General features: G+C 35.3%; 2 protein-coding genes across 2 annotated transcripts; both read right to left on the bottom strand.

Moving 5' to 3' along the window:
• Positions 1-910: 910 nt before the first annotated feature.
• LOC146914211 (ABC transporter C family member 10-like) lies at positions 911-7,240 on the bottom strand. Its single transcript, XM_085717107.1, has 11 exons — positions 4,896-7,240; positions 4,414-4,734; positions 4,243-4,329; positions 3,149-3,736; positions 2,893-3,057; positions 2,466-2,760; positions 2,150-2,364; positions 1,749-2,054; positions 1,608-1,668; positions 1,289-1,528; positions 911-1,175 (listed from the first exon to the last, which is right to left on the bottom strand). Exons 1-11 carry the CDS (start codon positions 6,999-7,001, stop codon positions 1,078-1,080), a joined length of 4,482 nt encoding a protein of 1,493 aa, XP_085573233.1. The 5' UTR covers positions 7,002-7,240; the 3' UTR covers positions 911-1,077.
• A 2,570-nt stretch (positions 7,241-9,810) lies between these two features.
• Positions 9,811-10,461, bottom strand: LOC146914210 (uncharacterized). The gene has a single exon (XM_085721020.1). The coding sequence runs from the start codon at positions 10,459-10,461 to the stop codon at positions 9,811-9,813; it is 651 nt and encodes a 216-aa protein (XP_085577146.1).
• Positions 10,462-14,182: the final 3,721 nt, after the last annotated feature.

Genomic DNA, 14,182 nt, shown 5'->3' with positions numbered 1-14,182 from the left:
TACCAAGTTGGTCGAACTGATACCATTCGTATTTCTCACTTGCAAAGTTGCAATTCACTGACGACACCTTGCTTGTTGGAAACAAAAGTTGAGCACTGTTTCTTGGAAGATTATGTGTCGATCTTGGGCAGCAGGTGGTCTTGATATTAAGCCGACACGTCTCATTAATGAATCCTTGATCTTACAGCTTGCTTGGCATTTTTCTCCGGGGGATTCGCAATGGGTGGGGCTGTTAAGAAAGCGTTTTATAAAAAATGGAACACCCCTTCAGCAGTATTTTCAATCTTTGGTGTGGTGTGGAATTAAAGAGAACATGGTTACAATTACGTCTAATTCAATTTGGATTGTGTAACACTTCTAGGCGCCTTTGCTTGTAACATTGGATTATCTACAGTTTTCAACGCTGAAGTTCATGCTTTTCTCCTTGCATTGGAGTATGTTGCTCAACATGGTTGGAGACATGTCTAGTTAGAGAGCGACTCGGCGAGTGCTTTGATGGTCTTTAAGAACCGATCCTTGACCCCGGTCATGATCCGTAATCGATGTCACAATGCTTGTAACCAAGGGATTCAAATGATTACTTCTCACATCTTCAGGGAAGGTAACTGTTGTGCTGATTTGCTTGCTAATATGAGACACTCAATATAGGACACAGTTTGGTTCTCGGTGTTGCCTCAGACTCTTCAGACTGATTTCTTCTTGGACCAGAGTAGGATTCCTCGCTCTAGGTTCCCACAGTCAGTTGTTTTCTATTTTTCAGTTTTATGTTTTCTCATTTTGTTCTTTGTTTTTTTTAGGGTTTTGGCCAAGTCCCCCTCTTGTATTCTTTTTCCCCATTTTTTTTAATAAAATTTTTCTCTGAGATTGGCGGCATAGGATGGGGGTTTTGCGGGGTGCCAACCTAGTTGGGATGTAATTGTTGATATGTAACATTATTATACTATGACTTGATTACAAAATTATAGATCATAATAAATAGATAGAAATAGATTATACACTTTATTGGCATTTTTTCTTTTGCTAATTATGCATATAAAAAAATGATAACAAATATGTTGGTACTAAAATCAGTCTTTACTACTGAAAATGAAACCAATATTCCTTTACAAGTTGTCCAAACAACGATTTTTCTTTCTTCATTAACTTCATTGGCTCATCATACTCAGCCAACTTTCCTGTAAAATAATCACAAATTTCAATTCATTGAAGGGAAACAAGTAAAGAATCATATGAAAGTGTCATTTAAGGATTAATCTAATTATTTACTCGACATTTGATATGAACGTACCGTCACTTATGGAAAGAACCATATTGCAATCCATCACAGTTGGTATTCGGTGTGCTACCGTTATCACTGTACAATCTGCAAATTCTTTTCTAATGGTATTTTGAAGAATTAAATCAGTCGCATTATCAATTGATGCAGTTGATTCATCCAACACCAATATCCTACTTCTCCTCAAAAGAGCGCGCCCTAAACAGAATAGTTGCCTTTGTCCAATGCTCCAGTTTGATCCATCTTCGACGACTGCATAACATTTTAATCCTTCCTCAGAAGATGTTCTTGCGGAAAATTTAGTTACAACATTGAAATGAATTATAATTACCTGAGGAATCTAAGCCACCTTTATCTTTGACAGACTCTCGTAACTGACACTTTCGAAGAACCTTCACATGAAAGTAACTATTAATCCATATTTGCTAGGATAAACAAACTTTTAAAACATTTAGAAATTGAATATAATTACCTCCCATATTTCTTGATCGGAATGTTGAGATAAAGGATCCAAATTATATCTAACTGTCCCAATGAAAAGGGTAGGATCCTGAGGTATTATACCAAAATTTGACCTCAAGTCATGAAGGCCAATAGATGATATGTCTATTCCATCGACTATAATTTTGCCACCCGCTGGCTTCACAAGACGAAACAAAGCACCTATCAGAGTAGATTTTCCGCTGCCTGTTCTACCGACAATCCCAATCTTGTGCCCTCCTTCAAAGGTGCAATTGATATCATGTAGTACAAGTGGTGCATTAGGCCTATATTGTATCTGGAATAATATAAACAATGAAATTATCTATTTCATTTCATCTCACATTTTCTATGAACAATATGATTCACATTACAAAAATAATTTCGTATTACCTTCAAGTCTTTTATTTCAACTTTTCCGACATCTGGCCAATTAATAGGAGGACGGTTTCCTTCACTCACTTCTTGGGCCTCACTTGGTATATGAGAGTATTGATTTATTCTTTCTACTGATACTATATAATTTTCTAGAGTGCATTGGTATTGAATGCTATATACTAAGGCACTGTTTAATGAAAAGCCATAAGAAAGGGCCATACCAATAAAACCTGGAACAATGGTTGATGAAAATAAGAAACTTGCATAATAAGATATATAATGCATTGATGATAAAAGCATATGACTTTCATGAATATAAGAAAAGTCTCACCAGATGATAAAGTCCCTAATGGAAGCATAGCGATGGATAGTGCTGCAGAGGCAAGAACAACTGCGTATGCTGTTTCTACCCGTTGGATCAACCACTCATTCGAGGCAAAACTGTGTAAGAAAGCACTGGCGTTGACATCAATTAAATCAAGATTCTTGTTGAAAAAACGATCTTCTTCCTCGAAAGCCCTTATTGTCATAGCTCCAGCAGCAGTTTCAGCTACATGATTAGCTACGGCGGATTTTGTCGTGCCATTTATCCGCATAAGTTCTTTTGCACATGCATAGTAGTGTCTCTATTACAATATAAAGGAATGCCAAAAGTTAATTAAAGCACATTACAAAACGATAAAAAAATATAAAATTTGATAGAAATGAATACACCGTTTAATCACCACAGTATGATTTAAATTGGATATGTTATTTACCTGTAAATGAATAATAGCATAAGCCATTGGTATACACACAAACAAGACTTGCCAAGCGACCGATGTTAAAACTATTAGACCTGAATAGTAAGTTATATTGGCTGCTATACAATATGTGAGGTTAAAAGAGATATCAAGATCCACAATGCTCAGATCTAACGATACCTAAAGAAGAAAAAAAGTTAATTAAACATTAGTCAAAATATATTATTTCATCGATTACATATGTATGGTAAAAATAATTTAATAAGCTTACCCTACTAAGTATCCTTCCCATGGGTGTGGTGTCATAGAAAGACATTGGTGCATGAAAAAGAGAATTTATTAACTGTCCAAATAAAACCTTTGATGATTGAATTCCCAATGCAGTTGCAAGTAGAGCTCTGGTTATAATGAAAACCGTAGAACTAACTCCAATCATCAAGTAAACTGTAATCAATTGCAATGTGCTGACTTGAGGATTGTCAACATTAGCAGCCATCCATGAGTTTTGCGATATCTGGCAGATCACAAATATCAGATAAGAAAGAGAACTGAGGAAGAAGTATATGTAGCCGCTTTTCTGATTGAGATATTGCAAGTAAGGCTTCAACCCTGTGTCTCCTTTTTCTCTCTCTTCTTGATCAATTAATTGATCACCATTTTTAGCATTAGATGACTTCTCTATGGAATATTGTTTCATCTCTCGACTAGACTTTGAATGTAATGGGGCTGAAGTAACATCTAGAAGATGATTAGGGTTGCCAATCTTTTTGTGTGCATTAACAAGGTCCTTAAATTCTTGGCTAAAGGTTAGTAGATCATGATATGTAGAAGCTTGTTGGATTTTTCCATCTGACATCAACTGTGGTAAGAAAAAAGGAATTGTTCATTAAGAAGTTGTAGTACAAGTCGAAGATGACATTAATGACAGAAAAATGTCTGATTAATAAATAAGAATTAAAAGGTCAAATATCAATATTTTTCTTCGAAAAGCCTTGAAATAGTACAAGGAGGCTTGAAAAAGTTGTAGAAGAGAAGAAATATACTAAAAAAAAAGCAGGAACATGGCAAGTAATCTGATAAAAACACTGAATTTGAGCAATGATAAGAATGGTATAAGAACCTGGTATTTTGAGCCCTAAAATATAATTGCTTGTTCAAAGAATTCAAAATTAGAAGAACCCTATTCACATTCCTCTAGGTTTCGTACCGCAATTGAGGCAAAAAAGATCAACATTGAATAACAAGAAGTGATATGCAAACCATAGATTGAAAAAAGATATATAAAAACAAACATTCCATATATTTACAATTATTATAGCTGCATGAAGAAGTATTCTGTAAAAAAACTAAGATACAAGAAATTACCAAAATAGAATCAAAAGATGGGAGAAAGTCAACTTGATGAGTCACAAAAAGGACTGTCTTTCCGGCAAGTCCTTCCAATATGTATTCCTATCAAGTTTCAATGTCATTTATCAATAAAGAATGAATCTTATGATGTAATTGCAGTTTGTTAAGAAAGGAAGAAGTGATTACATTGAACAAATTTTTTGCAGTGTGCGCATCAACAGCACTGAAAGGATCATCCAAGAGATATACATCAGCATTTTGATAAAGAGCTCGAGCAAGTTGAATTCTCTGCTTTTGACCCCCGCTTAGATTAACACCTCTCTCTCCTATCTCGGTTAGATCACCATACGGAAACAACTCAAGGTCCTTCATCAGTGAAGACCTATGAAGTACTTCTTGATACCTTTGAACATCCATTGTTGATCCAAACAAAATATTTTCTTGTATTGTTCCAGTTTGAATCCAAGCTGTTTGAGAAACATAAGCAAACTTTCCATAAACTTCAATCTGTAAATTACAAAAGAGAATTTAACGCCAACGAATAGTATCTACGTCTCGAATAAAAGACATGAAAATACCTCCAATTTAATCTAGTTATAATAAATTAAAGTATAACAAAGTATAGGAATGTTATCGATATGCATAAAATAGAAGGAATAAAAGCTTACTTTCCCCTTAGTATTAGGCACTTCTCCGAGAATTGCTGCTAATAAAGTTGATTTTCCTGAGCCAACTTCTCCACAAATAGCTATTTTTTTCCCGGCTCTAACCTTTAAATTAATATCTTGTATTGTTGGCTTCCATATATTACATTCCCATGAAAAATCTGCAGACTTGATTTTTATTGAGCCCTTTAACTTCTCATCATCGCAGCTCTTTCTGACACTAGTAGTTTGAAGCTCAGGTGCCTCGAGAAATTTTACAACCCGAGAAAAAGCAACCTTTGATTGAATGATCACTCCAATAACATCTCCGATGGTTGAAATAGGATCTTGCACAAGGCGCACGGTTGTGATAAATGTGAAAACATTATTTGCATGGAGAGGAACTTTCAAGAGGTAACAAGCCAAAAAGGTAGCAGCAGACACCAAAGTAGGTGAAAACCAAAAGAGCATAAGGCTGTATGCCTTTTGTAATAGCACTGAAGATAACAATTTTTGTTCAACAATTCTTAGGATTTCAATGGAATTTTTAAAATGCATTTCCCATGCATATAACTTTAGCACTTTCATGTTCACCAGAGCCTCAGAACTAGCCTTCAACCTTTCATCTTGGGCCACCAGAAGTTTACTTAGATACTTATGTTGTAACTTTGCTAGGGGAGCATTCAAAAGCACGGTTAAAACTATCACCACCAACGATGCAATTGTTGCCAATCCAATAGCGCGAAAAAGAATTACTAATGCAATTGATAGTTGGAGGACTGTTGTCCATGATTGGTGAAACCAAAACGGAAATTCTCCGATTCTATAGGCATCCACATTCACATAGTTCATTATCTCACCGCTAGAGTGAATCAATCTAGCAGCATTGGATAATTTCAGCTGTTTCTTATAAATAGATGCAGTAAGTAACGATCTAACTTTCATACCAATAACTCTCGAGCGAAAATACCACTGCCTTTGAGATAGGGACTCTAAAATCTTGATAAACAAAAGTGAGATGGCCAAAAAGTAACCTTCAAATTTGAAACTTTGATTACCCTCAGCCACCAGTATAAAGGCATTCAAAATTATAGGACAAGAAGAAAGAGTGAGTACCTTGAGAAATGCGAAGAATCCTGATATCAAAATCTCTCTCCGGTGGCACAAAACGATTGTCCATAACACCGATGATCGAGATGATGGATCCTTCTGCTTTTTTCTATTTAATTGATCTATAAATAACGAGTAACATACTTCTGCTCTATCCGACTCTTGCAACTTTGGGATGTCTTCGTCCTCAAGTGTTTTCTTTTGACCCTTTTTCATCAGTGGATTCAACCACCAAAAAGACATCCGACTAAGGAGTCCGGCTTTGGCAAATGGGGTTGCACTTATATGACTAGCAGGATCAACATCACGGACCCGGCTATTCAAAGGGGCATATAGACTTCCATCTACTTCCTTGTCAATATCTTCATCTTTACATACTTTGTATGTGCAAAAGAGCAGCAAAAGTACTCCCAAAAAAGATAGAACATCTAAAGCTATCTTAAGGGACAGTTCTTTGCTGCTAAGTGCAAAAGATATGGACAAAGCACATAAAATACCAGAAACAAAAAATATAAGAATAGTAAACAGTCTCAAGCATGTTCTTGGAAGTTGTTTCGGCAGAAGACTTATAGTTAAAGCAACTAAGATCCATGTGAATCCGTGAAGAAGTTGTAGTGGCCACCAAGTATGAGGAAAAACAGTGAGGTTTTTCCTTAACTTCTCTAAAATCCAAATGCCTAAGAAAAAATGCAACAAACCAAGAGAGCCATTGGTTATTGCAGAAACTAGCTGCAACTTTGAATACCTTTCCGCTCTATTCCGATCCTGAATTGACCTCACCAAAGACTTTTGGATCATAACAAATGTCAACATTATTAGCAACAACAGATTAAGAAAAATGATCAACAAATGGTTGATGCATGAAGAAGGATTCATCAGAACCTCGAAATCGAAACAGAAAGGTTTTCCTTGAAGTAAAGAACAAGCTGAATCATCATCTCCACAAATCATGTTCCAAAAATCTTCCATTTTATCTTTACCTTCTCTTTTGTGGTAAAAAAAAATCTGCAACATAATCATATCTTTAGAGTGAAAACTTTACTCTAAAAGTTGAATCAAACTAATTCATAAATGGGCATTGCTATTTATAGAGACAAGCAATTTCACGAGTGTTCGTGAATTCAAGGTGACCGTTGGATTTTCTTTAACATATATCAAGGATGGTTGGAATAAAAGATGGTATCATGGTACAATATCAAGGTACACAGTACAAAGGTGGTCGTGATATTTTTGCTTGGAATTTTGTCGCGATCTACAGCATTTTCCTTCATAAATTCAACCATCAATAAAAAGCATAGAGAATTGCCAACAATCGCTTTCTATTCATTAAAGGCATCCATAAATTCTAAGGGAAGAGTAATGAGGGTAGATATGCCAACAAAAATGAAGGCAACTTTTCCTTGTGGAGAATATTTTATTTCCAAAAAAATCTTTTTATTCTAAGAGTAGTATGTTTCAAAAATAATTAAGGACCAAAGGGGACCAGAGCTGAAATCTTCAAAAGTTTGAAAACTTAAGAAAATCTAAACAGAATTGATTTAGTGATTGATTGCAACTTCAAGCAACTTTCTTTAATATACCTAATACTACTTATGACTATTTATATAAACCCTCTATAAAGAGTAGCAAACTTTCAATCCCCATTGTACTTGCTAAAAGCACAATAAGGGATACTAGGGCTAAATATCGTATTCTAGGGTTTAGACTGATTATTGGATGCCTTGAGAAAGCTCTCAAGGGTTGTATTTATAGCCTTCTATGGGCCTGATTTGTAGTTACTTAGGCAGCAAGTAACGGGGGGTATTTTAGGTATTCGGGCGCTTTCCTGCGGTTTCTAAAATCCTAAGAAAACAATTACCCAGGATGGTTATACCTTGGAACCTAAATCCCTGGTACAATCCACAAGAAACGGGTTTCCTACGGGATTTTTACAAATGTCAAATAGAGCAACAAGATTTAACAAATGTCAAGTAAAATCAAACAAATAACTTTAGCATTGTTGTGATCAAAATTTTTATTTATTTATTTTTTAAATTGGGTAAGGGGTAATTACCATTAACTAAAGTGGCATTAGTCAATGATCATTTTACAACTATCCCGAGAGAATTTGAAGTTTGTCCGTTTAGAAAGTGAAACTCTTACCACTAAACTGAAACCTCTTAAACGTGAGCACACAACATTTAAGTTAACACAATTGAAGAAAAACAAATGAAGAATGTCAAGTGCATGCATTAAACTCAGTTGAAGGAAGAAAAAAAAAAACCTAAAGCATTTCATACCACCACAATAATAATGGAATAAAAGTTAGTAGCAATGCAAGCAACACAAAGATGAAAAAAAATAGCAAATTTAAATGGATAAAAAAGAAAAAGTGTAAGTAACATACTTGTTATTACTGCTACTTAATTGGTTTATCAGTGAAGTTTTATGCTTTGATGGATGTGGAAACAAATGTATAAGTAGAGGAATAAAATGAAAACGTGTTTTTGTTGTGATGTGAGAACATAGACCAACCAGTAGTGCTAACAATACAGTCCTTTGGTTAATTTTTTAATGACATGTGCCAAACCATGGAACATATTTTAATATACTCTTTGACTTTCTACAATTTTTTTATAAATCTCGTGTAATTATTTAATTGATAAAATTTTGTGAAAATCTTTTGATCGAATCTATTTTTCTGTTTGTTAAGAGATGGAATCCAGCTAATAGAATTTAGGTTTAATTATAATTTCTTGTCCATCTATTAGTTTGAGTCATTTGAGGACTAAATGAATATATATATGATCCCTTCTCCAATAAAATAATTATATATGAGCCTATAGTCAATTTTACTTCACATGTACCTCTTCAATCTCACTTATATACCAATAATTGAGCCCTTAAAATATGTCAATTTTACTTACTATGTCCCTTAAAATATTATCCGACGTTGGCTAATATAATTCGGCTTCTTAAAAAATTGATGTGCCAAGCCAATTTTTTTTTTGAAACTTATTTTAATCAACTCTTTGACTTTCTACAATTTTACTTCGCATGTGCCAGTATCATAAAGGGGTCTTATTAAAGTATCATAAATAGATCACATGTGTGGATCCCCCAGTTTATTTTGGTAAAAACCAGGAACAGTGTGGATCCCCGAGTTTATTTTGGTAAAAACCAGGAACAAAACGAAAAGCAAACAAATGGAATTGGAAAAATGAATATAATTTAATTGATAAATTTACAAAATACTATAAAAAATTTAGAGATTAAAAAAAATAAAACTTGACCAAAAAAAATAAAAAATAAAAAGCAATGTATATTGTATACTTTAAAAACAAAAATTTACTGAAAAAAGATAGAAAATCAAAAGTCGTACATAGTCCAAATACAAAGAAAAACTATAACAAAATGTAAAATTTAACTCATTTTCACAAAAAAATAAAAAATAAAAATGAGGACAATCCGACTTAATCCGAATCATGTCTATGTCAATTGTTGACTATATTTTATTTACATCTCATCGAAACTCTAGATTATTGAAGTTTGAGTAACAAGACGATCCGAGTTAACTCATATTCTGATAGGGATAGACGAAAGAAGTCACTTTCGAGCAGTGATAGGCTCCAGGAAAGAGAGAGAAGGAAAAAAAAAGACTGATATTAATTCATTTTATTTTCATTCTTACAAACGGTTTACCTTTATAGCTCAAAGAAAACTCTTTATCCCTATCTGATAAGGACAAGTGTACTCAGATCCCTCTATTGAGGTAACTAATTGCAACAAGAATGAAAATAGATAACATGATAAAATATCCCTTCTACTAAGTAAGACAGTTGTCTAGCTTCTAGGTTCTTCTAGAATTCTTGCTTCCCTTTCTTGCAGCACCTAACATGTAATCATTGGTCCTTATGGGAGCTATCCTTTCCCTTGCTTGCTTTGGGCTCTTGTTCTCCTTCGGCCCAGTGTGACTCTTGGCAGATGTTGTTATTGGCACATGCGTATCATTACCCACCCCTTTAAGGCTCACCTTGTCCTCAAGGTGCACATCAGGATAGGCCTTCAGTAATTTGTCCTTGTCTTCCCATGTAGCCTCTATGGCCGGTAGTCCTTCCCATTGAACCAGTACCTGTACCACGAGACCATTCTTGGTGTGGAGTTGTCTTGAGCCAAGGAGGTGAATTGGTTGGAGTGAAACCATGGTGCCTACAACAGAGGGGTCCAGAACTGGGGTAGTGTTAGGCGGAGTCCCATGGAATAACTTCAGCTTAGAGACGTGAAAAAACGGATGAATGCGCGATTCAGCTGGAATAGTTAATTCATACGCTACTGGGCCAATTCTCTTTTTGACCAGATACGGACCAAAAAACCTTTTACTGAACTTGGAAAAATGGCGATCACGCATAGTATTCTGCATGTAAGGTTGGAGGCGCAGCCACACCCAATCACCCTCCGTGAACTCGCGGTCGCGACGGTGAAAATCAGCCTGGTTTCTCATACGTAATTACGCCTGCTGCAGATTGTTCTTAATGAAATTTAGAATTTGATGTTGACATGTTGTGCAGTGTGGTTTTCATCGAGTGTGGCAATTGCAGTTGACCCTTATATGTAAGAGTGGATGGTAAGGGGAGTCCTTCCGTAAAGAGCTTCAAAAGGGGTCCTCTTGTTGGCTGACTGGTAGGACGAATTATACCAATGTTCTGCTAGCGGAAGATAAGACACCCACTGCTTCGGACTATCACTAACGAAGCAACGAAGGAAGGTTTCCAAAGTCCGGTTGGTCACCTCTGTTTGGCCGTCCGTTTGTGGATGGTACGCACCAAAAAAAAACACAAAGTGGTGCCGTTCAATCGAAAAAGCTCTTGCCAAAAACGACTAACAAAGATTCAATTACGATCACTAACGATAGTTTTTGGCATCCCATGAAGCCGGTAAACCTCAGTAATGAATACATGAGCTAGAGAGGCTGCGAAAAAGTGTGAAGGAAGAGCAATAAAGTGGACCTACTTGGTGAGATGCTCTACCACCACCCAAATAATAGTTTTCCCATAAGAAGGGGCATCTGGGTGATGAAGTCCATGGAGATGCCCTCCCATACTTGATTCGGAATAGGAAAAGGTTGCAGCAAGCCTTGTGACTTTTGAGTAGAGTACTTGTGTTGCTGACGTGGGACACATGCTTGGATGAAGGCCTTCACATCTTTAGCTAAGTTAGGCCATGAAAAAGAAGTCGTGATACGCGCTAGTGTCCCCTTAACCCTGAAGTGTCCCCCAATAGGTGTAGCATGGAATTCCTTCAAAGTTTGGGCTCACAGTTCAATTTCCGCTGGTATAAATAGACTCTCTTTAAAAAAGAGTAACCCTTGATGGAATGTGAAATGGGTAGCTGCAGCCAATCCAACTAGTTTCTGAATTAGGGTGTTACCAATTAGTTTATGAATTAGGGTGTTACCTACCGCATCTGTCTCATAGAAATGACAGAGTTTCTGCAGTAACATTGGTTGGCATTCGGTGAGGGTGGCTGACATAAGAACAACTGGTTCTTCCGGTCGTGAAAGGGCGTCAGCAACCACATTGGTTTGCCCCGGAGTATAATGAATCTCATAGTCGAACCTCAAAAGTATGACGAGCCACTTGTGTTGTGCCGGTGTTTGAATAGTTTGAGATAGAAGCCATCTTAGACTTTGTTGATCGGTAAAAATCCGAAAATGACGTCCTAAGAGATAGTGGTGCCATTTCTTGACTGCAGCCGTAATAGCATACATCTCCCGCTCATAAGCAGACGCGGACATCATAAGCTATACTAATTAAATGGTCCAAAAAAAAGTCTTTTCAATATAAACAAATAAACTATTTGAGAATAACACTTCGTCCATTTCATTCGAGTTTTTTTACAATTTTACTGTTTTAAATGTTTGCTCTATAGTTATTGTAAAGAATAAAAGTGTCAAACTTAAGTAACCTCACATGGAAAGTCATCTATCACATCAGGTATGAACCCGATGTGAAATGTCATGGACATTTAACCTCACCTTTAGTTACATCGGGTGGGACCCGATGTGAAAAGTCAATTTCAACTGATGTTAAATGTCATTTCTGTAGTAGTGCTTGTACCAAAATAAAAAATAAAAGTGTCAAAATGATAAAATTTTTAAAATTAATTGTGCTAATTTTTAGCAAATAGATTTATTTGGAATAGCTGATGATATATTATTTGATAGGTAAATATGTAAATGCACTTAATCATTAAAATAAAATAAAGTTTTGGGGATAGTCAAGGCAACCCTATTCACCCAAAAACCTCTGCTGCTTATATCAATGAAAATTATTGACATGAAAAAGTCTCATATGTTTATTTATATTTGGTTCAAACATCATTGATTGACATTTCGTAAAGGCAAATGCTACTTATCCCGAGAAACATAATCACGAAAACATCACGACTGTACAAACTATAATACCCTTCTCCATCCAAATCTTTTTTTACCAACCACCCATGTATTGTGTATAGGCCATATCTAACGGTTACAATCTGTTCTTGATAAATTCGCTATATTTCCAATCGCGATCAATTGCATTGCTCTTTCGTCAAATCATATGCTTTTATCATCAATGAATTGGGATTAGGGGTGTTCAAATCCAAACCGAGCCAAAATAAAACCGCAAACCGATCCAAAAAAACCAAAAACCGCAAAAAACCGAATATTTTTGGATGTGTTTGGATGTTGTTTTGGGAAAACCGCTATGATCGGATCGGATTTCGGATTGCCTTTTCAAAACCAAACCGAACCAAACCGAACCGCAAAAGTAAATTTTTATACTTATTTATTATTTTATTAGTATTATATATTGCATTGATATATTTCTTATTGGTATAGTATTTAATCTTATATATTGCATTAATTTAATCTATATTATTACTACTTCATCTATTTCAAATATAATCAATCATTTTCATCGTGTAATGTTAACTTTTTTAATAAATTTGTGTCATATTTTTTATCAAACCTATTATTTTACGGTGTATGAGTAATATTAATATTAATAAAAAAAATTACATGTTGCACTTTGGATATCCAAAAACCAATCCAAATTAAACCGCATATATTTGGCGGTTCGGATTTTTTTAACATAATCATCCAAACCGAACCGAACCGCACATGATTTTTATTTTGGATCGGTTGATTTTTTACCTCAAAACCGATCCAAACCGAACCGCGAACACCCCTAATTGGGATAGTCAAAGCTACCCTATTCACCTAAAAGTCTCATCTGCTTATATCAATGAAAATTATTGACATGAAAAAGAAGATAAAGGTTCACTCATGTTCAGCTTCTTTCCCTTTCCATCCTTTTTCTTGTTTAAGGCTGCGTTTCTTTTCTTTTCTCTCTAGCTCCATGATCCATTAACCATACTATATATAATTTTGACATGTCTAATTGGAATATCTTTTTTATGTAATGAGAAGAATTAATACTTAAAAAAATAGATTGTTGAGATTAAAAAATCTCATTTAAAAACATATCTATCTCTCTGTGGTATGTTGTCTATTTATGAAATAATATGTGTTTTTGAATTCGTGTATAGTTTTTTTTTTTTTTTTTAATTCGTGTATAGTTCTTTTTTAACGGTAAAATTTATTAATAACCAAGTCCATGCACAAGACGAACAAGGACCGGTAAAATAGAAACTACAAAGCAAGGACGCCATGTATAGGCAGAACCCTAAAAAGGTAATGCATAAAACGTACATCTTAAACACCAATAAAAAACAAACCTCCAAAATCAAATCAATGCCAAAACCAAGCTAAAACCCCACTAACCAACATAAACTAAAAGTTGAGTCAAAATCTCACCCCATTGTGAATGACAACAGAAACAAAATCCAAATGTCTATGGTCTGCTTCTCACACCAAATCCACTCCAAGAAAACCATCACACCCGGTGAAACCCCTAAGAAAAACATCTTACCTTCTCATCACCACAACTGAGTCAAAATCCCGCACTCATTCAGATTCCACCACTAATCAATCCTTGGTATGTCGGAGAAAAGACCAAACTAGCCCAAAAACTTGAGTCATGAAATTGATTCCCGATCTCGCATCAAAAAACGATCGGCTCACCAATCTCCAGAAACAAATCACTAAGACACCCCTCAACTCCCGAACCTTCGGTTAAGACACCTTAACTAACCCAAAAACTTGAAACTAGACGCTTACT

Source organism: Medicago sativa, chromosome 6 (assembly GCF_051527215.1).
Source record: "Medicago sativa cultivar Bolivia chromosome 6, Bolivia_mono, whole genome shotgun sequence".
Lineage (NCBI taxonomy): Eukaryota > Viridiplantae > Streptophyta > Magnoliopsida > Fabales > Fabaceae > Medicago > Medicago sativa.
The sequence above is the reverse complement of the archived record's forward strand: the minus strand, read 5'-3'. Positions and strand labels throughout refer to the sequence as shown.